General features: G+C 41.0%; 1 protein-coding gene across 2 annotated transcripts in view; it reads left to right on the top strand.

The window, feature by feature from the left end:
- AFG2A (AFG2 AAA ATPase homolog A) overlaps nucleotides 1–25,134 on the top strand; it is a 156,660-nt gene that overhangs the window by 31,279 nt on the left and 100,247 nt on the right. For both annotated transcript variants that reach the window (XM_083755538.1, XM_083755537.1), the window contains exon 14: nucleotides 14,885–15,011. In XM_083755538.1, the coding sequence (XP_083611664.1) occupies nucleotides 14,885–15,011 (127 nt within the window). The remainder of the gene's footprint in view (nucleotides 1–14,884; nucleotides 15,012–25,134) is intronic.

Raw genomic sequence — 25,134 nt, 5'->3', positions numbered from 1 at the left:
GTTCTTTAGATAGCCACCCTGGCTTCTTTAGGCACCTTCCATGTTTCCGTCTCATTGGTATTGCCTGAAGTTGTGCTTTTACTATCTCCCTCTTAACAAACTCCCAGCCATCATGAACTCCCTTTCCTTTTAGTATTACTGTCCATGGGATCTCACCCAGCATTTCCCTAAGTTTTATGAAGTCGGCTTTCTTAAAGTCAAGAAATTGAGTCCTAGTATGCTTGGCTGCTCCTTTCCGCTGTATAGTAAACTTCAGAAGAGCATGATCACTCGCGCCTAATGATTCTTCCACTTCTACCCCACTAACCAGGTCATCAACATTGGTTAGGACCAGATCTAAAATGGCTGTTCCTCTTGTTGCTTCTCCCACTTTCTGGACAATGAAGTTGTCTGCAAGGCCAGTGAGGAATCTGACCTTATGCTCTTGGCTGAGTTTGACATCCAACAAATATCCGGGTAATTGAAGTCCCCCATTACTACTATCTCTCTTCCTTTTGCATGCTTGGCCATCTGTTCCAGGAAAGCATCATCTATGTCCTCCATTTGGCTTGGGGATCTATAGTAAACTCCCACAATGAGGTCACTGTTATTCTTCTCTCCCTTAATTTTGACCCAAATGCTCTCACTTTGGCTTTGAGGTTCTAAATCGTGGATCTCTTCACAGGTATACACATCCCTGACATATAACGCCACTCCTCCTCCTTTCTTGTCTGGTCTGTTTCTCTGAAATAGATTGTATCCCTCCATTATTACATTCCAATCGTGGGACTTATCCCACCAGGTTTCAGTGATGCCTATTATGTCATATTTAGTTTGCTGTACCAAGAGCTCAAGCTCATCTTGTTTATTTCCCATGCTTTGCTCATTAGTGTACAGACATTGAAGTCCATTAATCATTCCCCCATGTCTCTTATTTAAGGATTTTTTCCTCCCACCACTAGGTCTGTGTGCTGTTTGCTCCATTTGGTCTATGACATTTGGATGATCATCTTCATCAATTGATAGACTCCTACCTTCAGGAGCACTGTCTCGCTCCCCCACATTAGTCAGTTTAAAGCCCTCCTGATGAGGTTTCTGAGATTTTTGGCAAAAACATTCCTCCCAACCGTTGTGAGGTGCAACCCATCACTTGCCAGAAGTCCATCTTCAAGAAAATGCAGTCCGTGATCTAAGAATCCAAACCGTTCCTGTTTACACCATTTGCGAAGCCAGCTGTTCACTTCCACTATTTTTCCCTCTCTCCCTGGGCCACGTCGTTCAACTGGGACAGATGAGATGACAATTTGTGCATTTAATTGCTTCAATTTCCTGCCCAGAGCCTCGTAGTCTCTTTTGATCTTCTGGAGGCTATTGCTTGCAGCGTCATTGGTTCCCACATGAACCAAGAGGAAGGGGTATTTGTCAGTGGGTTTTATGATTCCTTGCAGTCGTTCAGTTACATCTTGGATCTTAGCCCCGGGGAGACAGCACACTTCCCAAGACATCTTGTCAGGCCCACAGATCACTGCTTCTGTTCCCCTCAGTAGGGATTCCCCTATCATCACTACACACCTCCTCTTAGGTTTGGTCGGGGGTCTTCCGTGAGCTGTCCGTTCCAAGGTCGCCTGCACATTCCCTGAGGACTGACTTTGCTGCTCGTCTTCATATACCTGAACGACTGTAATGAGGGAGAGATCCTCAAATGGAGTCTGCTCTTCGTCTTCCATGCTAGGGGAGAGGACCTCAAAGCGATTGTGTATTTCTAAACAATCAGAACGAACCCTAGGCCTCCTACGTTTTTGAGTCACGTTTCTCCATATATCTGGCTCCTGTGTTGGTGAACTAGCCTCCTTCTCAGGGGAGTCCCCTGTGCCCTGTCTCCTCCTTGGTGGAGACGGTGTGCTCTGTTGCTTTCAAGAAGAGCTCCAGCTCTCTAATTCTTTGGAGCGTAGCTACACGTTCCTCCAGTTGCTGGACTTTGTCTTCTAAGAGGGCAATCAACATGCAATTGCTGCAGGTAAAGCTGCCTGCAACCTTTGGCAAGATGGCAAACATTGCGCAGGAACTGCAGGCGACTGCAGCTGTTCCCTCACCCTCCATTTTGAGAACATGTCGTTGGGGGTGGCTACAGCGGTCCTCCATCATAAAAAGCGTGAAGACAGGACAAATAACTCCCCCCCAAAAAAAACCTAGGTCTCCCCCAACAAACGTTTGAGACTAGCTCCCCTAAATCCAAAAGATGGATCAAACTGCGTGCGCCGCTCCTCCCACAGCTAATCACCTGCCTCAACAGAAACCCTGCCCCCTCTGACCTTTGCACAGGGAGAGCAGCTAATCAGCCACAAAGAAACACACACACAAGAAAACCCTTTTTGCTCCTTCTTCAGCTGCTGCCCTGCAAGCTCTGTTTGATGTTGCCTTGCACGTTCAGTAGAATAGGAAATGGCCATAAAACAGAATCCCAAACTGCATGTTTATTTAATTACACTCTACCAGCATTTAACGCTTGATGGTTTCACGCATGAGGCACAAAAGTTTGTTAAAGACACTGTTTACAGAGAAACTTTTAAACAATGCTCTTTGTCAAACCAAGTCTCAGGTAGACGTTTCACACCTAGCAGGGATATCAGTGTCCCAGGCAGCAACACCCACCCAGCCCCTTCTAGGATTTAACTTCCCCATAGGGAATCAAAGCCAAGTTCCCTAGCTAACCCCTCTCAGATAGTCCAGCATAGTCTGCCCATAGAAAATCCTTGTATCTAAGTGAGAGCCTATGGGTAATCTCTATCTGAGCCCACTCAAATAGCAGAGACCCCATTTGCCCACCCAGATCAAAAGTCTGTATCTGACTGTTAAACTGCTAGGGTCTAACTTAAATTCCACACATTCTCTCCTGATTGGTTGTTGGTCTCACCACTTTTCACTGGTTGTTGGGTCACCAGGAGGCAGACCCAGGGCCTGTCTGTCATAGTGCCTCGTGATGTAGTGATGTAATGTTTTAACATGCCAGTCACTTCCATCCATTGGACATGCTGGCTTGGTGTGGCTAATGGAAGTAGGAGTCCACAGCATCTGAAGAATACTATGCTCAATACCCCTGTTTAAAGTAAAGGAATGGCATTTCCAGAACCATTTGATAATGATGATGATGGTGACGATAATGTGATATCCAACTAGGTCACACAAAGTATACCCAATGAAATCAATGGACTTAAGTTACTAAGTCAATGTGCTCTGAATATGACTAATGTTGGATTTCACCCAACAATAATAAGAGCTTCTGTTTTGTACATCTCCAGCTGTAATTTGCTTGTGTGACAGGGATGTAGAGTTACCAGAACAGTAGTCTCTTGCGTTAGCAGTAGCAAAATTTTAGAGCTAAATTGTCAGATCTGACGTGAACATAGAACTGAAACAGAACACTAGCCAGTTGCTGTAATTTCTGCCCTTTGATGCAATCTGACTGTGGTGTCTCGTTATATGTTGCTATATTCGTTTCCTGCCCTTTTTTATTATGATACTTATATAAACTTTTAGCCATTCTCCAGGGCACTATTAAACATGTCTCAACTAATTATTAAAGAAATTACAAACAGGAATAAACATGCCAAATACATATTTCTAATAAAGATTTTGAAGCTGTGCAATGTGATGAAAAGGCTGTTATAAGAAAAAAAATGAAAATGGCCAGTTTTGCCCAGTATGTTCACTGGAGCCTTAATTTAGAATGTTCCCATTCTAGCTAGGTGCACTTCCCAAACCATCATCTTATCTGGAGATAGATGGAGAAGGAGAAAACACAGCTTTGGCCTGTCCATTGGAGATAGGAGATGTGACCTTCAGCGTTCCATTGAAGACATCTGCTTTTTGGAGCATAGAAAAGAGCAGAGCAGGACACAAATATTTTATTGTCAAATGTGAACCATATGGGAGGTAAAATATGTAACATAGTTCTCATAAAATTCATCTGGAATTAAATGGTGTAGGAAACCAGACAAGGCACTTATTGGAAATGACCTGTTTTTACAGGCTGATTTTCCACAGTAGGAATTTGCAAATGCATTAGAGATGCTAACGATTTGCAGGCTCCAGAGATCCATTTCCTCTTCTATAACCAGACTGAGGTTTTCAAGGAAACACCTGTTGATATTGTCTCCCTAGTCCCCCTGTGCTTTTTCTACAGAACATATTGCTGTCGTTAAACGCCCTGTGCCCTTTCCCTACAGATAACTACTTCTGGTTATAATTTACCCTATTAATTGGCAGTGTTTGTGTAAAAATATTGGAATGAAAGATACTGCAGGTGGCTTTTGTGTGCAGAATAGCATTTGTAAATCAGCTGCCTTTGCAGATATACAGGGCAGAAAAATGTAAATCAAGAAACAGCTACATACACTTCATGTATAATTGAAACAGAATAAAAAGATAGGCATACAGCATAATGCTGCTACTGGCTTGGCCCTTATTTGCACTTCTGTAGAAGATTGTTACCTGACCCTAAAGTAACCCCATGCACCCCTGAAGTGCTCATTTTGTTTGTTAATTTAATGTATGCCACCCTTTGTCCTAAGGCCATGGGATGGTTTCAGTATACTAACATAAACAACATAGTGTATAACATAGTGCATAACAGAGCAGTATCCTGCTAAACATTTCAATAATAATAATAATAATAATAATAATAATAATAATAATAAAATATTTGTATCCCGCCCATCTGGCTGGGTTTCCCCAGCCACTCTGGGCGGCTTCCACAAAGACCAAAAATACACTAATATGTCATACATAAAAAACTTCCTTGAACAGGGCTGCCTTAAGATGTCTTCTGAATATCAGGTAGTTGTTTATCTCTTTGACATCTGATGGGAGGGCGTTCCACAGGGTGGGCGCCACTACCGAGAAGGCCCTCTGCCTGGTTCCCTGTAGCTTTGCTTCTCGCAATGAGGGAACCGCCATAAGGCCCTCGGCTCTGGACCTCAGTGTCCGGGCAGAATGATTTCTACTAGCACAAACACCTTTGATTGCACAACAGCACTTCCTCTCATCTGCATGCCCCCCAAATATATTCTGGGAGATATCCCAAGCACCTGGAGCAGATTTAGGGTGGTGGGGCCACATAGGGAGAGATCAGGAAGGGGAATTTCCACTGTACAGCCAAAAGTGCTTGCGGTAGTGGAACTGTTTAGTTGGATAGTGCCATGAATATCCACAAAATACAAAACGTTAAAACAGTTGTTGGAGGCTGTGGGTAGTGGTAGGACTAAGTTGCGATTTCTGTAAGAATTGATTGAATCTTCATCATAGTAGCTACCTCTTATTTGGTGAAACCACAGCTAAGGGGGGTGGGGGTGGAAAGTGAAGGAAATTGCTAAGGTGGTGGGAGGACTAAAGAATGTATGAGAAGATTTGTATGTTATTTGCCAAGTTTAATAATAAAGAATGGCGAAGGCTGTGTCACTGATTTCCGAAGTGGAATTGAGCAAATAAAATGAGAGGTTTTGTTTTGAGACATTGTGGTTGTTCCTGCTGACTATCGTAGAACCACTTTGGCAGTCTTTGTTACAGTATTTAATAAATCTTCTGAAAGTAGTGGTGAATTTGGCATATATTAAATGAAACTGGCCAATTCACAGTCCAAATATACAATAAGGAACAATCTGTACTACTGAAGAAATGGATGCCTTTCCTATTTCTCTGTGGTTCTGACTAATATTGGGTTTCTTTTAGTTAGCTGCCTTTTCTTGGCATTATTTCATAAAAGACGTCTGCATTGAGGTCATGTCCACATGAATGTTCCAGATACAACTGTATGTGAGAAGGAATGTTTGTTCCTAAATAATCCTTTCCTTTTCAAAGCTTCAGATTCTTAACAAATTGTGCAGCTGCAGAGAATTATGGGTAATTCCTTGGTATCCTGACCATGTAAAACCTAATTCCACTGACCGGTAAACTTTGCCAAGAGGAAATGGCTTGGTAATTAAACTTGAAGGTGATGAATGAACATGGTTCTGTGTAAATGCAGTCCAGACAGTCTGTTTGCTGAACTTGGGATATCTACGTGCTTTGGAAATAGGATGCTGTTTATACATGTAGGATTGTGGGGAGTTTTAGGCAATAGACATGTTTGTTCCTTTTTGTTTTTTTTATAAGCAGTTTCAGGCATGAAAAATTGTGGGTTGGAGAGAACACTACTGTTAAATTCCTTTTTTAAAAGTCAGTGCTTTGCTGTACATTATTGAAGGAAGAGAACTATATAAGGCACCAGTTTGCTTTTTGAGGCCAAGAAGGGGATGCGTGTGAACAGAAGGTAACCACTGTGCTCTCAAAAATGTAGCCATTTCGGGAACAACTTTTGATTATACTTTAAATGCACATGGACAGTTATCTGGTCATGCAAAATGAAGTGACTGAATGGTGAAAGAAAAATCAAAGGCCAAAATCTATAGTAAAATCTACAGGTTTGGCTGTAAGTAATCGGCACCAGAAAACAATACAGTATGTAGTAAGTGTCAATTTTGTGACTTAAATTCAAACGTTACAGCTACAGTGAAACACTTACTCTATATCCAGTAAGGTAATTATATATTTTTCTTCACTTGAAGCACTTTTAAGTGGAAAGGACTAATTAAAAAGTAGCTTCTACTTCAGTTTAGATGCACATCCTTGCATGACAACAAAAAACTAAGCCCTGACTCAGTAATGTGGAATGCATAAACACCTGACTTTTCAGAATTCAGCTTGCTTCTTGGCCCACATCCAGCCCATCACTGCCTCCAAACAGTCTAGCACCTTAGCCAACTCTCCTGATGGAGATGTAAATAAGAGATGGCTGTCATCTGCGTATTGGTGGCACTTTGCTCCAATATCTTGGGTTCCAGTGTCTTCATAGAGGTGTTAAATAGCATGGGTGACAAGACAGAACTCTCTGGGACATCACAGGAAAATGCTTGTGGTGTCCAACAGTGGCCTCCCTTAACTACTTTCTGGAAGTTTGAGCAGAACCACTGCAATATAGCACTCCCAGCCCCCACCACCGTGAGCCACTCCAAAAGGATACCACAGTCAAGAAAGCTGCTGAAAGGTCAAGAAGAATGACCAGGGTTGCACACTCTCCATCTCTGTCTCCTGACAAATGTCATATCCAGGGTGGCCAATTTAGTTTCAGTGCCATCACTACAATAGATCCAGATTCTCAGTTTCCTCCAACCGTGAATGAAGCTTGCCTCCAAAGCGGATATTAGCCACTGGGCGATAGTTATTTAACATTTCTGGGTCCATGGAGGCCTTCTTAAGAAGGGGCACTCCACAGCCTCCTCAAGACAGGTGGTATTTCCCCTCTTCCAGTGAAGCATTGATGACTCCCTAGACCCAGAGAGAGAGAGAAAAAAACCAGTTCTTGCTGGGTATAGCACTGGATAAATATTTTAGATTTTGTTTAAAATTCCAACCAGCAATCCCTGGTATTGTATTTAAATATTGATATAATATTCTGCTGTAAGAGGAATCCAGCTTGTGTCCACATTGTAGTCTGTAGTACGTCCAGATTAAACTTCAGTTGATTCTACAGTCGGCATGATTGATTACAGTTTTCAGCTTGATTAACTTCCAGGAATGCACAGAAGGAGAACTGCTGAAGGGGGGAAATAAAGAAAGGAAATGGAAAAGTGCTGTCAAGTTTCTTTCTAAAAGACAGCTGCTGCAAGCTGAATATAATATTGGAATATTAAAACTGGTTATCTTTTTCACTGTGCATAAGCACTGCACTATAAATACAAAGCTTATATCCCTTTGCAGAATCATGCTATAAGGCTTGTTTACATGTTACACTGAACACAGGTGCAAACTGCCTATGCATGTACAATTATTTTTTGTGAAACAGTAAATATTTTATTATTTGTACAGCTCAGTTACTGTAACCACTGGTACACAGACTACATTCTTTTGAATGTCACATATGAATAACTGTACAACTCAACTGTAACGTAGACAGGTTGTACTTTCATTGGATATAACATGTCAACACCCCTAATGAAGCTACTGTTTAAGCAACCTCACATTTTACCATTAATGCACTTGATTCGTTAATGCATTTGTTTTGTTTATTGATACTTAGAGTGAATGAAGTTAAATGCATGTTACTTACATGTACACAGGATGTAGGTTTTAGGAGTATGTAAATCTTACAGTAAAAAAAAAAATACTGCTGAAATACATAACTAACAGCATATAAAACCACAATTAAAACAGTAAAAAAAATCCCCATGCCCCCAAATCAGTAATGACACCAACATATAATTTGTGTGTGAAAACATTTTGTCCAAGTTTCTGGAGCAATTTACTGTATAGGTATGTCTTACCTAGCTGTATGGAATATTACTCATATGTACCGTGTGGTACATATGTGGAACAAAACATGTATACTATGACTTGTAAAGTGTGAGTTGTTATATCTTTAAACACAGATCAGGAATTTATTGTTGAGTAGAGTTGATTAGTCTTGTGGTCTTTACCTGAGGAAATAGTCATTCATAAAAGTGTGAGTTTATGTTACAATAAAGGCCAAAATAGGTTTTTAGAAACTGCCTTGGCAGATGCCCATAATAGCAATTGGTAATCTTGATTGTTGCTTTTATTGAAAATAAGCACTCTGGAAAGCCTTGTCCTGCCAAAAACATATTTCACCAGAACTTGTGAGAGGAAGGAAATAAAACAGTGTGACAGTTAATTACAACCATGGTAGCTGGACTGAAAAGTCTGACCTGGCAGGTGTGCTTTGCTGACAGCTTTCCTCCTGTGAAAGCCTGACAGAAATGTCAGACTCAATACATTCTTCATACTGTGTGATTGTGGTGATTTTAGTGTGGGAGTGTGTTGGCAGGCAGGGGGTTTGGTATTTTAGGAATGTTTTACCTCAGAAACTTCTAGAGAAGTTAGGAATACTAGTCAAAAGATGTGTGCTGGAGTTATAATTTTTTTGGAAGTAAGTTGCTTGAGGTTTTTAAAAATCATTTTCAGGTAACCATAAAATACACATGATTTTCATGGACAATGTACAATGTGTATAAGAAGTGGAGCAAACCAAAGTTCTCTCTACTGTTCTTATTTCTCTAGATTTTTGAAGGTATAAACTGTAAAGGATAAGCTTCTTTTAAAAGGGTAACTGTAGTTTAAAAAAAATTAAAAAATACTCTGGAAAGCTGTTTTTTCCAAGATCCATTTTCATTAGGATTTGTAAAATGAAGGAAATAAAACAGTGTTGCAGTCATTTTTTACTTGTGTGTGGCCCCTTCCACACAATACATTTAAAGCAGTATCATACTACTTCAAACAGTTGTGGCTTCCCGAGAGAGCCATGGGAACTGTAGTTTTTGTTGTTTTCTAAAGGGAGCTGAGAGTGATTAGGAGACTCTTATTTCCCCATACAGAACTACAATTTCCAGAGCTACACTTTACCACTCTGAAAACTGTAGCTAGAGGTCTTTCCTGACAACTTTCAGGATTCTTTGTGAGAAGCCATGGCGGTATAAAGTGGAATGATACTGCTTTAAATGTATATTGCAGGTGTGACCTGTGCGTGTGTGTAATAAAATTAGCGTGTGCTTTATTTTTTCTGCACATAACCCGCACAGCTTCCCACATGGTTGTATTTGTGCTGCTAGGATGTCATATATTATCAGTATTTTGTTATTACATTTTCTCAGCATTTACCCCAGATAGCATCTTCTTTGCAACTGTGACACTGTTTATTGTGGGCACCTGTGGGGTATTTTGTGAAGCATGTTTGATGATGGTAACATAATGGGTGGCATTAACTAATGTGCCCCGATAAGCGCAAGGATTTCTGCTTGTGCTGTGGGACTTCCCTCTCACCCTGCACATGCCCTGTGCCATCTCCAAATCTGCCCCAGAGGGAACCCAAAAACAGATCTAGGAGTACCACAGAAGGATGGAAAAGTACACTGCACAAGCAGATATCCTTGGTCTTAGGGAACATTCACACAGTGCAAATTGGGTACAGTGGTACCCAGAAATAGTACCTCAGGTTAAGAACTTTGCTTCAGGATGAGAACAGAAATCGCGTGGTGGTGGCGGGAGGCCCCATTAGCTAAAGTGGTACCTCAGGTTAAGAACAGTTTCAGGTTAAGAACGGACCTCCGGAACGAATTAAGTTCTTAACCCGAGGTACCGCTGTACTCCTCTTCTGCCTGTGTTTCAGAAACTTGCTTGGGTGTAGCTTAGGGAGCAATTAGAAATAGAGTGGAAGATGTTCAGATTCAGTTTAATCTATTAAACTTCCAGAGATTAAAGTAGCCCCCATGGTATTACAAGAATTCAGTTTAATCAGAACTATATAAACTCCCTTAGTAGGCCTTGCTAAGTACTCTGTTTGAAGGGCCTTGACTCTACTAAGGTTTCAGTTTATGCTCTCAGCTGTTGTGGATGATCTTCAAAGAAATTCTACATATAACTTGAGAAACAGATTCTGTGGGGATGGGTAGTTAAAAATTTATCTTCTGAGTAGTTGAGACGTTAACATTTTGTGTCTAATATTGCTTTAGCAGCCATAAAATTGATAACCTTCACGTAGTCATACCTTGGGTTAAATGTGCTTCAGGTTGAGCGTTTTCAAGTTACACTCCGCAGCAACCCGGAAGTAATGGAGCGCGTTACTTCCGGGTTTTGCCGCTCGTGCATGCGCAGACGCTCAAAATGACGTCACATGCATGCACGGAAGTGTCAAAACGTGTCCCGCGCACGAGCTGTCGCGTCTTACGTTTTACTCAGGATGCGAACAGGGCTTCAGAACAGATCCCGTTCACATCCAGAGGTAGCACTGTATGTCTGACTTCTGGTTCCTTAGGTTAGTCCTTCCCTTCTCTTGCTAGGCTCAACTACTGTGTAGGTTCTGTAAGCATGGAAGGTCACAGGTCCTTGTTAGGCCACCTTGGGGTTCTTTGTGTCTTTCTTTTAATGCATGAATTGTGTAAACGTCACTCTTATTTTTTTGTTGGCCCTGTTTCACTTCTAAATTACTCCCTCCTTAAATCCAACCTTCAGTCTCCCAGGGGTAACAACCCACCTGTTAAGTATAACTTGTTAAGTTGGCATACCTGACAACTCCGTTTTGCTCACAGTAATAACTGTTGGAGAGCTTTTAAATCAGGGGCAGGGAACCTTTTCAAGCCACATTGCCCTTTGAGAAACCTTCCAAAGGCCACTTGCCAGTGGTGGATGAGGACAGTGGCAAAAGTGGGTGGAGCAGTGGACATAAATGTTACCTCTGTACAGTAGGTTAGTTTCCACATTCCAACAGCATTGTTCTCCTTCATCTAGACAAATGAAGCATTATCAACATTCAGTGGTACATTCCACCCAAGCAAAAATATTCAAGGTGCAAAGCAGAACTAGTGGGTGGATGTGTTTTAGGGAGAATTATGAGGGCCAGACATAGAGACCAGGAGTGCCACATTGGCCCAGTCTTGCAGTGCACTCTTATGGATTGTTTGAATTTTCTTAGTGACTGGTGACAGAAGCAGGTTAATCTAGAATTCCAGGTTAATCTAGAATGCAAGAGCATGCTGTTGCAGAAATGTTGCTGTTTGTAAACAATTCCAAGAGGTGTTCAGCTTGTTGCATTTTCCAGATAGCAACCACTGATTTCATTAAGTATGGGTGTCAGTGTAATTATCTAATGATTTTGGCTCAGTTTATTACACCTGCTTTTATTGTGAATTCTATAGAAAGTGGGAGTATGGAAAATCACTCTATTCAAAACTGTGGGTGGAAATAGGTACCATGAAAGTTTTACAACTTTGCCTTTTTAAACACTGTGAAATCACAAAGTTGAATGTACAGTGGTACCTCGGGTTAAATACACTTCAGGTTACATACGCTTCAGGTTACAGACTCCTCTAACCCAGAAATAGTACCTCAGGTTAAGAACTTTGCTTCAGGATGAGAACAGAAATCGTGCTCTGGCAGTGCGGCAGCAGTAGGAGGCCCCATTAGCTAAAGTGGTGCTTCAGGTGCTTCAAGCACAGTTTCAGGTTAAGTACGGACCTCCTGAACAAATTAAGTACTTAAACAAGGTACCACTGTACAAGATAGACAGCAATTGGAGTTGGTATTTTATCTTAAAGGCGCTGTCGGAAGCTCATCATTTCACTCTTAAGTCTTGCTCTCCTGACCATTCTTCAGTAGTAACCTTTTTAAAAAGCTTGTTTCTGTCATCGCTATTGATTCCCTAAGCTTCAGACAGCTGTCATTGGACAGGTGAACAGGGACACGTGCACACCTCACAAACATTGGCATTCTGTTTGGCATACAGTCGGGTTTGTTGACAGGAAACTGTTTTGCATCAGTTTTTGCCTGATTACTATTTCTGTAGTGCTGGGATGGTGACATCATGGTTCACAGGTCAGCTGGTGGGGAAGAAACGCTTATTGGCTAGATGCTGGTTTTATAAATGGGTCTGAAAGGTTAAACATAATTTGTGTTTCTGAGTTGTGCCTGCGTCAAAAACCGAGACAGCCTTAATGAGCATTGCCTGCTTTAATTTGAAATTCTTGTTGGGAAATCATGGGAAAATGGAAAAAATACATGCTTGTATGTCACCCCTCAGATTAACAGTTTATGCAGAGCTCAAACATCTGAGCACACATGCTGCTGACGCAGTTCTGGAGCAGCTGGTGGAGAAATCTCCTGCTATAAATGTCTGTCTGTCTGCATTTTTATAGGATAGCCTGTTAAGCCAAAAGGGCTTGTTTACTTGTAGGAGTCATGCTAAATATGGTGTGTAATCTGACAGCTGAGTTCCATGCATAAAGGAAAGCACAGCAGCTTTGGGCTACATGGAGGACTTAAATCTATATTAATATCAGTGTGGGCAGGGGTCTTGTACAGCAAAGGCATACACAGGGTAAATGCTTATTTGGAAAACAATCAAAATACACATGAAACATTGCATTTTAGGTTCCGGAAGCATATGCAAAAGGAAAGCAATTCTACTTTTTCTGTTTCCTTTCTTTTCTGGTCCTTAGTTGATTCATTTCCAATTGGGAGTTTTGACATGTGCAAGTATCTGGATACTAAATTCTGTGACTAAGTATTTGTCATCTTTCCTTCATTCCCACTTCCCACCTGTTCCAAATTTTCAGCTCCACTTAGCAGCAGTTGTTCAAGGGAGCTTTTGGAACAAACTGCACTCTTCCAGGGCATTTCTTGGTGTTTCTTATCTGTGTAGACAACACCAACTGAATAAAGTAAGAGAGCAATCCAGCTAAAGTTGATGACTTAATTCTCTGTTCTGTAGGCGAGTAAAACATGTGTCTCCTCTGAAACCAGTGGGAATTAAGACTGCACACACATTAGGGAGCAAGTCCCATTGAACTCAATGAGACTTATTTTTGAGTGAGCATACTTGGGATTATGTTTCAAGAAGGTTTTATTTTGTCAGGTGTCATTGCCTGAGTTTGTACTTGTAGATAAGGGATAGCTAATATGAGAAGACAAGAGTCTATCTTAGCTGCGCTATTCACTTCCCTGGTTTTGCCCCATGTGCACCCCACATTAGCTATGCCATAAATCAAAATTAGGACAATTATTGCACAAGACCCAATTGTAAATGCTACTGAGGGCAGGGCTCATAAAATGGAACAGACTCTTGTGAAAGCAAATATAAAAAGCTCATATGTCAGCAGGATCAATCTTGTAAAACAAGCTTTGCATCTGCCATTTTGTACCTATTACATATTTAAAGTAATAAATGTGGAAGTTATAATTAAATATCCAACTGCATTTTTGAACTCACTTTTTCACATGTAGTTAATAAAAAAAAAACCCACACAAAACACAAACAGGCTAACTTCTGAAATCTCTTCTAGGCGAAAAATGTCTTTTCTTTTTGAGACTTAACCATTTGGTGATTTCAAAACAACATATGTATTTAACATCTGGAGCAACAGCTGTGCAAAATTAATAAGAAGGTGGTTTTATGGGTTAGCTGGCCACTGCTCAGTTTGGTCTTACTTGGGGAAGGTGGAAGAAATGAATCTGTAAAAGGCCTTCGTTTCACTTACTGTGTTTGATAACTTGCATTGGTGGCAGAAACTAAAGCACTGTCTGAGCAGCGTTTTAATGTTGCCAATACATCTTTACGAAATCAACCCGTGCAAATGCCACAATAAATCACTTGCCAAGTTCTGACATACTTTGTTTTGTTGGTGTTTGGTAGCCAAGTTGGCGGGAGTTGCAGGAAAAGGATACTGGTCCCAAAACAATAGCTTCAGTTTTTAAGAAATCGGTTTCATGTTTGTGTTCTTGTTGGTAAGCCCTGTTTAAGTACATCCAAACCATTAGTGATAATGGTCAAGGGGGGGGGGGGGAGAGAGTCAATTACACTGATATTTTGCTGAAAAATGAACCACCAACAAATTCATGACCTGTCAATAACTTCCTCTTTCAGAATGTGGAAAGGAACTAGGCTATCCTTGACTTGATCACATAGCAAATAAGGAAAAGCTGATACCTCAGATTAATGTAGCACAGGGATGGAGAACTTCTAAGCATCTCTATTTGGCCCTTTGGATGCTGTCCAGGCCACTCGCTTGAGTGCTTTTGCCTAGCCAAACATGTCCTTGAACAGTGGCAATGCCTCTTAAGTGTTTGAAAGGAGGATGGATGTGGCATTTGTAGAAATATTTGACTTTTGCATGCCTGGAATTTATTCTCCTGGACAAAGGTTAAGAGCCACACCATTGCTCTGCCCAGTTTTTCCTCTAGTCCCTCTCACCAGTGGCATGCAGCCCCTGGAAAGTTGCCTATGAGGGAACGTGGTCCTCAAGCTGAAGTAGTGTTTAAGAAATGAGCACCCACTACTATGGCTTTCGTTTTGTATTTCCATTAGCTCTTCAAGTTCTGGGAATGTGGCAGACCGCATCTTGGCACAGCTGCTGACAGAAATGGACGGGATTGAACAGCTAAAGGATGTGACTGTTTTGGCTGCGACAAACCGACCAGATATGATAGACAAGGTAAGAGGTTTGGGCACTTGCCCCTACTTTTGTTAAAACTACTTTATTGGAAGTGAAATGTTTTAAGATTGCAGTAAATTGTAGTCAAACGTCTTTGTAAAGTACTGGATTTTTTAAAAAGGGTTTTTGTATAAGGCTCAACAAAACAGTTGTTCTCCTGGTTTTCAGAAGAAACAATAGTTTGCTCCACCAGTGCTGCTTCTTTAGCATTTTTTGAAAGCAATATGCAAACTGACCACTAAGACCCCTATGCATTTACAAGGCAGTAGGATAGAGATGTTTGCTGCAGCCGGACCAGCTTTGAGCGATTTGGTCTGCTTGGGATCTTGGGGTCCTTTGTTTCAGGATTAATGGACCATTTTGTAGAGTTGGCCAGCCTTGGAAGTACTGTACCTTGAAACCTCAGGACTAAATACATATCTCCAGTCCATGTGGGGTGAAAGGAAAATTTTCTTTCCATAGGCAAGAGGGAATTTCCCCCACACCCGTCAGTTACCTAGCCTGTGATATACTGTTGCTTTCCTACGATAGATAAAATTGTAGGTAGTCATTCAGAGAATGTTTAAGCAAATTGTGCAATGTGTCTTTGTTCTCTCAAATGTGTTTTTGTTTAGAATTGCATCCGATCTCCTAACTTTGAACCATCATAGACATTGAGGATGATAGCTTGTTAGCCCTCCCTGAATTGAGTGCCCTTCTTCGTAAGACAAAAACAGAAATTTACCAGCAAGAATGTCCTTTTCTTGGCTTCCATCATCCATAATACCTCTGGCATCTATTTGTAATGGCAGGCTAGAACAGAAGAAGCTGTTACAACCCCAGGGAACTCTGTGATTGTTTCACAACAGGAAGTAATGTGTGTGTAGCTGAAGAATTGGATTGCTTTAGCTCCTGCTGGGTGAGATCTGAGTGTCAAACACATTAGCTGGGATGCCTAGAGCATAAGGGCTGAGAATGAAGTGATAGTTTGTGGTTTGTGATGGCACCCTGGTGTTTCTGACAGCTCATCCCAGCAGTGTGCAGCAGTTGCATCCTCAAGTGCCCTATTTGCATGAGAATGACAGGATGTGATTGGACAAATGAAGATTAATGAGAGAGTGTAGTGTCAGTGTGCTATATTGTCTTTAGATTCATGGTGTTCTTTGTTTCATTACCAGTGAGAAACTTCAGTGTAGCATGGAACAGAAACTGGGGGAAATATAGTGAATGAAAAATATGACCAGAGTTTAGATCTGGTTTCATTTAAAACCAAACCATGTTCATCCTGAAATAAAATGCAAAATATATGTGCTTGCATGTAAAACTGGATATCCACATCGGACTGTGTTCATGCATCCAAGCTTCATAGATTAGGGGCATCATGTTGGTTTTTCTGTCATTTGCATAGCAGAATAGGCTCCTTTAGAATCAGGGTGATGCTGTGCACATGCTAGTAGCATTATCAAAAAATTCTCTCAGAGTGTACTGTACCTACATTTTGGAGAAATTCTTCCTTAGTGTCTGCTTTGGTATTAATTTGTTGAACCAGGAGTTGAAAATTCTCATTCTGCTGCCCTGTCAATTGGATCAAATATAGAAAGGTTGCTTCTTCTCGTTGGTTCAAAGGAAAGTTGTTTCCTCTTATTATGTTATGAAATTTAATATTCCAGTAAAGGCAAAGGGACCCCTGAACATTAGGTCCAGTTGTGGACGACTCTGGGGTTGCAGCGCTCATCTCGCTTTATTGGCCGAGGGAGCCGGCGTACAGTTTCCAGGTCATGTGGCCAGCATGACTAAGCCGCTTCTGGCAAACCAGAGCAACACACGGAAACGCCGATTACCTTCCCGCCGGAGCAGTACCTGTTTATCTACTTGCACTTTGACGTGTTTTCGAACTGCTAGGTTGGCAGGAGCAGGGACCGAGCAACAGGAGCTCATCCCGTCGCGGGGATTTGAACTGCTGACCTTCCGATCGGCAAGCCCTAGGCTCTGTGGTTTAGACCACAGCACCACCCTCATACATATTCCAGTATGTGTTGTATTTGGCTTGCTTTTAAATCCTAAGAGATATTCTGTGAAAAGATAAATGAATATTTATCATTAATATTTGAGTTACTAATTTTTTTGCAGTAAATGGATTGAGACAGGCTAAAAATATTGGTGTTTGTAACACTTCTGAATGATGGAGTGGTCTGAGTTATTGAAGTCACAAACTTGGACCATTATGTTTTCATGTCTATTTATTCCTCTTTCTCTTGGAACCAGTATAGCAACAACAATCTTCATTATTGGAATGTTTAAAAATATTGGGTATTAAAGGTGTGCATACAATACAAACTTTACCACTAGATGGAAGCAAGAGAAGCAACTTCCAATATCACATAAGTGAATGGTTCTTGCCTTGGAGTGTATTTTAAATTTCTTTATACTCTGTACCCATAACAAATGTTTCTAAATCATTTTTTTTTACCAACACAATTTTTTTGAAAAAGTTATTGTAAATTCTCTTACTACTTCTGCTATAAGATCAAAGCTACAGTACCTCACACTCTCTCTGCAGAGGCCATTCACAGGTGGGAAGTGAAATTAAAAACCTCTCTCTGAAAAAGACGTGTTAGATTTTACTTGGAAGACTCTTATCTGGTGCTGATCCAATGTCCAAAAGACAGTGGAGCTGTGTTAGTGGAGTTTAGTGTTAATTAAAAGTAGTTTAGTTTTGATGAAAAATAAAAAAGTGAGTGATTTGGCAGAATCAGTAACAAGTTTTTAAGCTTTTGCCTCTAGCGAAAAAGCAGTCTTTCCTTTTGAGAAACATCAAAGTTCTGCCCGTCTGGAGGCTTATGAAAGAAATTCAAATATTCAAGTTTTATGGGTGAACTAGTAAAGGGAAAGGGAAAGAATTTCAATACATAAGTTATCTGGCAACATGTTGAAGTTGTCATAAATCAGGTAATCTGAAGCTGTAAACATGTTCAGCATTTGTTTCGTCTGGAACAAATTGTGGTTATTGTATGATGCTCATTTATGTATTTCTATTGGGTTTTTCAGTCTTGCATCTGATTGGTAAATGCAGTGTTAAGTGCTGTTGGTTTCAGGAAAATTTTATCATCAGATTTAAATAAGATGTGAGGAATAATTTATTTCTTATAATTTTCTGTCATGGTAGTGGTCCTGTAAGTTGAATATAGCAATGAAATTAGCTTCACAGCAGAGATATAGACTGAATATGCCCATGCCACTCCTGAATCAAAAACATATTAATATGAACCTCCCAGGCAGACTGTCAGGGAACTGCCATCGGAGAGTCAGGTGGTGGAAGGGCTCAAGGAGGTTAGGAGACCCTCGGATGCTGAGGAAGGAACCAGCAGGGGGAGAGAGAGAGTTCCCGCAGAAACTCAGTCGGAGGGATGGCTCCAAGATACTTCCAGTGAGAACAGCGGAGAGGTTTCTGGACCTCCGCTGGGGACGCCCACTCCGCGCAGGAAACCGTCACACAGAGATTCCAAAAGGAGGGTTTCCGTTAAGGAACTCCTATGTTGGTGTAAATTCCGGAAGCGCCCACTGACGGATTCTGCCAGCGATTGAGGCAGCCATGCACCCATGGCTCCGCGGACGGGGAGAGTTTAGAAACTGATTGCAGGAGTTAAGAACTCAGCCATTTACGCACAAGCAGCCCCTTAACCCATCACACAGACCCATGAAGAAATTGTTTCACTCCCTTTTCACTCCTTTAGTCATGAGAGTGACTTTTAGAAGGTATCCTTGTGACAGCAAAGCAATGTTGGGAGAATTTGAAGTAACATGTGTAACGCTTAAACTAAGTGTTTGACAGAGAATAGGAGTGACACACTACTGTTCTAAGAGTGTGCAATTTGGATTACCATTATGATTGGTAATTCATTATGATACCCATCTGTGTGAGTTGTCTGTTGGCTGCCACCTGCTTTCTGCCTTCAAACTTCTGTGCCGTGCAACAGCGTTGTAAAATGGCGCCACTAACTGCATGTGACAGTGGTGATTGTTTCTGCCACAGTATCTTCACCTCATTGTTGCAGTGCTGCACTGTACCTGGCTCATGATGTTAGTGTGATGCCACAGGCTTGTGAAGTTAGGGCCTGAGGACCTTTGTCTTTTCCCTGAAGTGATGGCTTCCTTTTTTTTGGTAATACTTGAATACAGCGCACCCTTTTGAGTATTTGGGAATACTGATCTAAGGACTTTAGAGCTGGGAGTTTGTTATAATGTGTCTGTGTGCATCACAATTTTCAGCACAAAGAGCAGTACATCATTATTTCTGATTGCAGTGTTGTTTCTGAAGAATCAAAGGTCATTGTTGTGTTTAAAAGTACAGTGGTACTTCAGGTTACATACGCTTCAGGTTACAGACTCCGCTAACCCAGAAATAGTGCTTCAGGTTAAGAACTTTGTTTCAGGATAAGAACAGAAATCGTGCTCTGGCGGCGCGGCGGCAGCAGGAGGCCCCATTAGCTAAAGTGGTGCTTCAGGTTAAGAACAGTTTCAGGTTAAGAACGGACCTCCGGAATGAATTAAGTACTTAACCCGAGGTACCACTGTAATAGGAAAAAAACGTGAACACACCAAATCCTACACTTCACAAAGTCTAAGAATCTTGCCTATCAAGGTTCTTACTGGGCTGTTGTTATTTTTAAGCACTAAATATTTCTCTTATATTTTTCTTATTTAGTATTAGTTTCCTTTATGTTTATGGGCTTGCTTTTTAAATAAAATCAGCCTGGCTTTATTTGAACGTCAGAAAACTAGTTTATAATGTTTTAGAAACCCTGTTAAACTTAGACTCGATGTGTGTGTGTGTGTGTGTGTGTGTGTGTGTGTGTAAACAACAGAAATTCATTGATTCTGACATGACCTCTGAATTAAAATATTTTCACATGGCACTAAAAACTGAGCAAATATCACAACCTTGATGCTACCACTGTGGGGGACGTGTCTCATGCCACCACCCATCAGTAGGGCTGACGGAGGGGGGAACGTTGAACAGGGCCTTTGTAAATTACCTCTGTGAGGAGTCAGGTTCATACTAGAAACTGGTGTGTGAGGTAATCAGGTCTTTGACAGTTAAGGTCTTAAATAGCAAAATCAGCACCTGTTTTTGAACTGGGATTGGAAGCTTTCCAGGAACAATGAGGTCCAGCATCTTCATAGACTAAGAATAGTCTAATTAAATAATAGGGCAGAGTTAAGGCAGGTTTTAGACAATTCCTTAATTTAAATGAGGAGTGTGCTAGGAGACAAGAAATATTATTGGTTGTGATATGGTCCCACTGAACTCTGTCAGCACTGTGTTATTGACATCAGCAACAATTTTGCCTGTAGGGTGTTCCTTATTTATTGATTGTATGCTGACATTCATAAAGGTGTCTGAATTGTTTCCAGTGGAATTTTCAGGGTGCTTTCTTTAAGCATAGTAAATAAATATTTCCAGGTGTGCAGAAGTAATCCCCCCCCCCTTCCAACCCTTCAATTGCGAAGGTACAGAGAGTGTGGTAAATCAGCCTTGAGGCTGCTGAGTTGTTGTCTCCCCCCCCCCCTTTGTGGTGACAGTTGAAGAGCACAGTAACTTTTTCACTTGAGATTTATTATCTGCCAGACAAAACAAGGTGGTAGAAGAACTTGTTGGGCTGCATTTGTAAGCTTTCACAGCCATACCATAAAGACTTGGATAAATGTGGCTGCTTTTCTCCATAAAAGCATATACAGATAAATTAATTTATTTGTGAGAGAGATTATATGAAATTAAATTCAAGTATAGTAAAACATAGCAGAAAGCACCTCTCACAGCAACACATTAATGTGCTTTTCAGATAAATGCTTACTTATGAAATATTTTGTTTCAGCCCACATAAAGCTTTCTGAAAACGCCTATTGATTTATGTTGTTTCTAAGCCGTCTAAGGTGACTGGATGCAAAGTGTCGCGAGACATTTACACTATTAATAGTTGTACAAAAGAATGAATTTTATTAGGTGTAGCTTGTTATGTGGGAGATGAAATCTGCCTCTTTTAGTCCTACTCTTCTCTGATTCTGGTGACTTTGCTAAAAGGGTGGGCAACCCACAAGACTCCAGATGACAGACAACAACTCCCATCAGCCCCAGCCAGCATAGGATGATGGGAGTTAGATGATGGGAATTGTAGTCCCCCAACATCTGTGGGCTACAGCATTCCAATCTCTGCTCCACTATGAATTTCTGTTTGAGATACCAGGCTGCTCCTAGGAGAACAAGTTCTTCCATCTGGAGCAGTGCAAAGGCAAAATAGTGATGTCAGAATGTACTTGTATGGATTTTGCTTTATCTCCTGCTGCTCACTAGTCAGCAGTGAAATTGTGCATAGGAATTCAAGTCTCAATGAGGGTGTGGGTACGTACAGGGAATTCTATGACAAAGAAAGGTTGCCTTTGCTAACAGGTGAATTTCACTTTTATATTTGCCAGCATTTTAAAAAACCGTTTGAGCCTTTAAATAGTTGTAACGGAGGTAGGGAGCTATTATTCCAGTATAGTTCCAGCAGCAACATAAATTCTCCCATTCCTATCCATCTGCTGAGTCAATGCTCATGGCTGAATTGGCTCTGTCTTTTTTCCTCCTCCTGAGAGACTCTTCCTTTTGAGGAGACTAGCAACCAAATGAGTGCTTCTGTGTAGACTCTGGGTTCTCCACCCGGTCTTCTACCACCCTTGCTAATTAGCTTGCATCATCATCAGTTAGTTATATGCCACCTTTCTTACTGTAAACCATGCTCAAGGCGGCTCACAACTTCAAAAGTTTATGTTCGTGTTTCAAGTTTATGTTCACTAGCATAATAAAATATGCCCAGGAATAAACAGTAGTGTAATGGAAACATCTCATATTGATAAATATACAATAAATTAAACAATTCAGTAATAATTCGTAAGAAGGACTGAAAATAAAAATAATAGAACATAATGCAGATAAGCAGCATGTTATGATATGCTGCAAGAAGAATAAAGCAGAGGAGGAAATATGTCAGAAGTGTTGCGTTCCTTGCAAATATGCGAGAAATACCGTAATTAATGAAATTTGCAGTTGCACGTACTGTATGAAGTTTTTTCACTATTGCACTTTGGATGCTTTAAACAGCTGCAAGACAAAACTTGCAGTTTAGCTGTGCATTGACCTTCTTTGCATACTTTTGCTTAAGGGGAGAAAATGAAGAACATGCATTTATCAAGGTCTCAGGCTGCCTTAGGACTGCTGTGGGTTCTTCCATGTCCTCAGCTGGACTGGAGGTCTGTACAAGGTCTCACACCTTTTCCTCAGAGGAGGTCTCCCTGAGACACTAGCTGGGCAAATCCTGAAACAGATTCAGTTTTTCAGTGCAAACTTTCTTTAATCAATCTTTATCTTGAATGGCGTGCTCTGGTCCATGGGGTCACGAAGAGTCGGACACGACTAAACGACTAAACAACAACAACAACCTTGAATTAAGAGGGATCTTAAATGCCTGTTGTTGCCATCTAAGCCTATACCATAACCACTGGATAGACTACCACTACCACTGGAGAGACTATAGAAATTGTCACCAGGAACCCCTCTAACATGGTTAGAATACTTGTGAAAACAAAGTGTTATGAAGAAAAATGATATATTAAAATTGTAAGTTACTTGGACACATAACCTTTGAATGCTTGTTTCAAGAGGCTGACTTAGTGAATACAGGACTGTTTTTACAGATATAGCAGGTGTTGGAATAATAAAATCATCTCATGTGATCAAATGGGGGAAATGCTAGGAATAGATATTGCAGAAGAGGGTTGGAAGATAATATGGTCTGGCACCCAAAACAGAGCTCTCTGTATAAATGTAAATTAATCTGTAATCTGTAGCTCACATGAGAACAGTTAAGTACGGTAGTTCAGCAGTTGAATGGTCTAGGCTGGAGAGCTGATAACCACCTGCTGTCTCCCAAGGTCAACTAAAGCTCCTGAAAAATGTTTACATGGCTGAGGTCAGCTGACATGCCTGTGTGTAGCAGCTAAGGATGGTTCCAAACCAAGGTCCTATGAGTGCTCATGGTAGGCAAGTGTTGCTCTAAGGCAAACCTAGCCAAGATAGGTTGACTCCCCAATCTCAGGTTAGTCCCTCAACCAGCTGTACTTCTGTCTTAAGTGGATTATATTATCTTCCTCTGTACGATAGTGTAGAGATTAATAGTTTGATCTTGCTATAAAACCCTGTTGCCATGTGTGACAAAAAAAGGCATTTTCTTCACATTGCAAAGTAGTAATAGTTTACCATGTTCATCTGATGCTCAAAAACATTAGGAGCTATCAGTGGCTTTTGACGGTTCCTTTGCCAGATGCGGAGCACGCACAGGAAGTTTTAAGGAAGCAATTTGTCCCTTGAGCCTTTTTCAGATGAAGTGCTCAGCAGCACCAGTACATGTTCTGTGGAAGTCTACAGAGTAAGAAGAGGTAGCTTCAGCCAGTTGGTGAGGCAAGCCTTATTCCATTACTTAACAAGCCAGCACGTGGGCTATGTAAGCAAGAACACACGCCAGGGTGTGTGTTCATCAGTCAACACGCGAGGTGTGCGTAATTGGCAAGCACACACCCTGGAACATGTTACTGCACTTATAAAAATGGCCATTTAACTTTTATTAAAAGCGTGTAGATACAAAGTGTGCCTAATTCTCAGAATGCTAACTTCTTCAAACAACGTTATGTAGCTTAGCTGCATTTTATCTCAAAGAATTTTTCTGTTTCACTTATGCAGAAACATTTTGTTGGCAAGCAACTTTTTCGTTTCCGAATGCTTTTCCGTCTCAGATCATACCCTTGGGGTGAAAAAAGGTCTTAGTACCCCAAGTGATCTTGAAGGACAGTTGTAACACCATGAAAAGCAAACATTGATGCTGTAGCACATGTTTCTAAGTGAGAGGGCCCCATAACTGCAGCGAAGGAGGTAAGCCGCAGGCTTTCATTTATTTGTACAGTAGTCTTTTGCCAGTATCTGTGGGCCTATATAGCTTAAACCAGTTTATTTTTAACAGAAAATATCTACAAAGAAATACTAGTTAAGATATGTTTGTGCTAATGGCTGAAACTGGAATTTAGGCAGACTGTGATGTTTGGCCTGCCCCCCCACGCCACCCCCTTTCCTCTTTTTTTAAAAAAAGAGTCTGGGAAAGACATGAAACAGAAATTATTATTGTTAATATTTACAAAATGTTTCATTGAGGGGAAAGCAAGTAGCAGAATACAATTATGTGGCACTTAAACATGGTCTTCCCTATTCAACAGCTTTGTTCTACTCTATGTGAAATGTTAAGTGATAAAATGTGGGCTTTTTTGCTTCAGTTACCATTGATGGTAATTACAGAAAGGACATACCATTCTGGTGTTTGGGGCATCGAAGCAGTTCTCAAAGTATCAGCAGGTGGCAGTCAAGCCAAGCTTCAGTTTAAGCAGCTAGAGTTTAGAAGTTTAGGAGATACAGTGCATATAGAAATTCTGAGAGATACTATGTCAGGTAAGGCAGATGGGGATCTTGGTTGGGTCGAAACACATTGGGCTTTGTAAGCTGATACATGCATATACTTTTACATTGGAGGAGAGGAAATTTGGCTCCTATCTAGCTACGAATACAGAATGCTTTGCTCTTTAGAGTAATGCAATTTTAAGGCAGTTCTTGGTTGAGCTGTAGAAGTATGGAGCTCCATTGCCAATTCTTTCTGCTTGAGAATAAAATGGCCTTAGGTATGTTTGTGGGAGACATGCAGCTTTAAAAGCTGTACATGGGGTCAGAGGTAGACATTTCCTGGTAGACATTTCTGTTTGGGGATCATCCTGATCCAGTAAACAAAGGATATAAACAATATGGTGCCCTCCAGATGGGGAAGGGCCACAGCTCAGTGGTAGAGCATCTGCTTTGCATGCAGAAGGTCCCAGGTTCAATCCCTGGCATGTCTAGAAAGGGCAAGGAGATATTCTTGCCTGGTACCATGGACACTCACTGCAAGTCAGTGCAAACAGTATTGAGCCAGATGGACCAGTGGTCTGACTTAGAACAAGGCAGCTTTCTACATTCCTATGTTCAGATGTTTTAGATTCCAACTCCCATCGGCCTTGACTTGTATGATTT

This window comes from Podarcis gaigeae (assembly GCF_964106915.1).
Source record: "Podarcis gaigeae genome assembly, chromosome: 9".
Taxonomy (NCBI): domain Eukaryota; kingdom Metazoa; phylum Chordata; class Lepidosauria; order Squamata; family Lacertidae; genus Podarcis; species Podarcis gaigeae.
The sequence above is the reverse complement of the archived record's forward strand: the minus strand, read 5'-3'. Positions and strand labels throughout refer to the sequence as shown.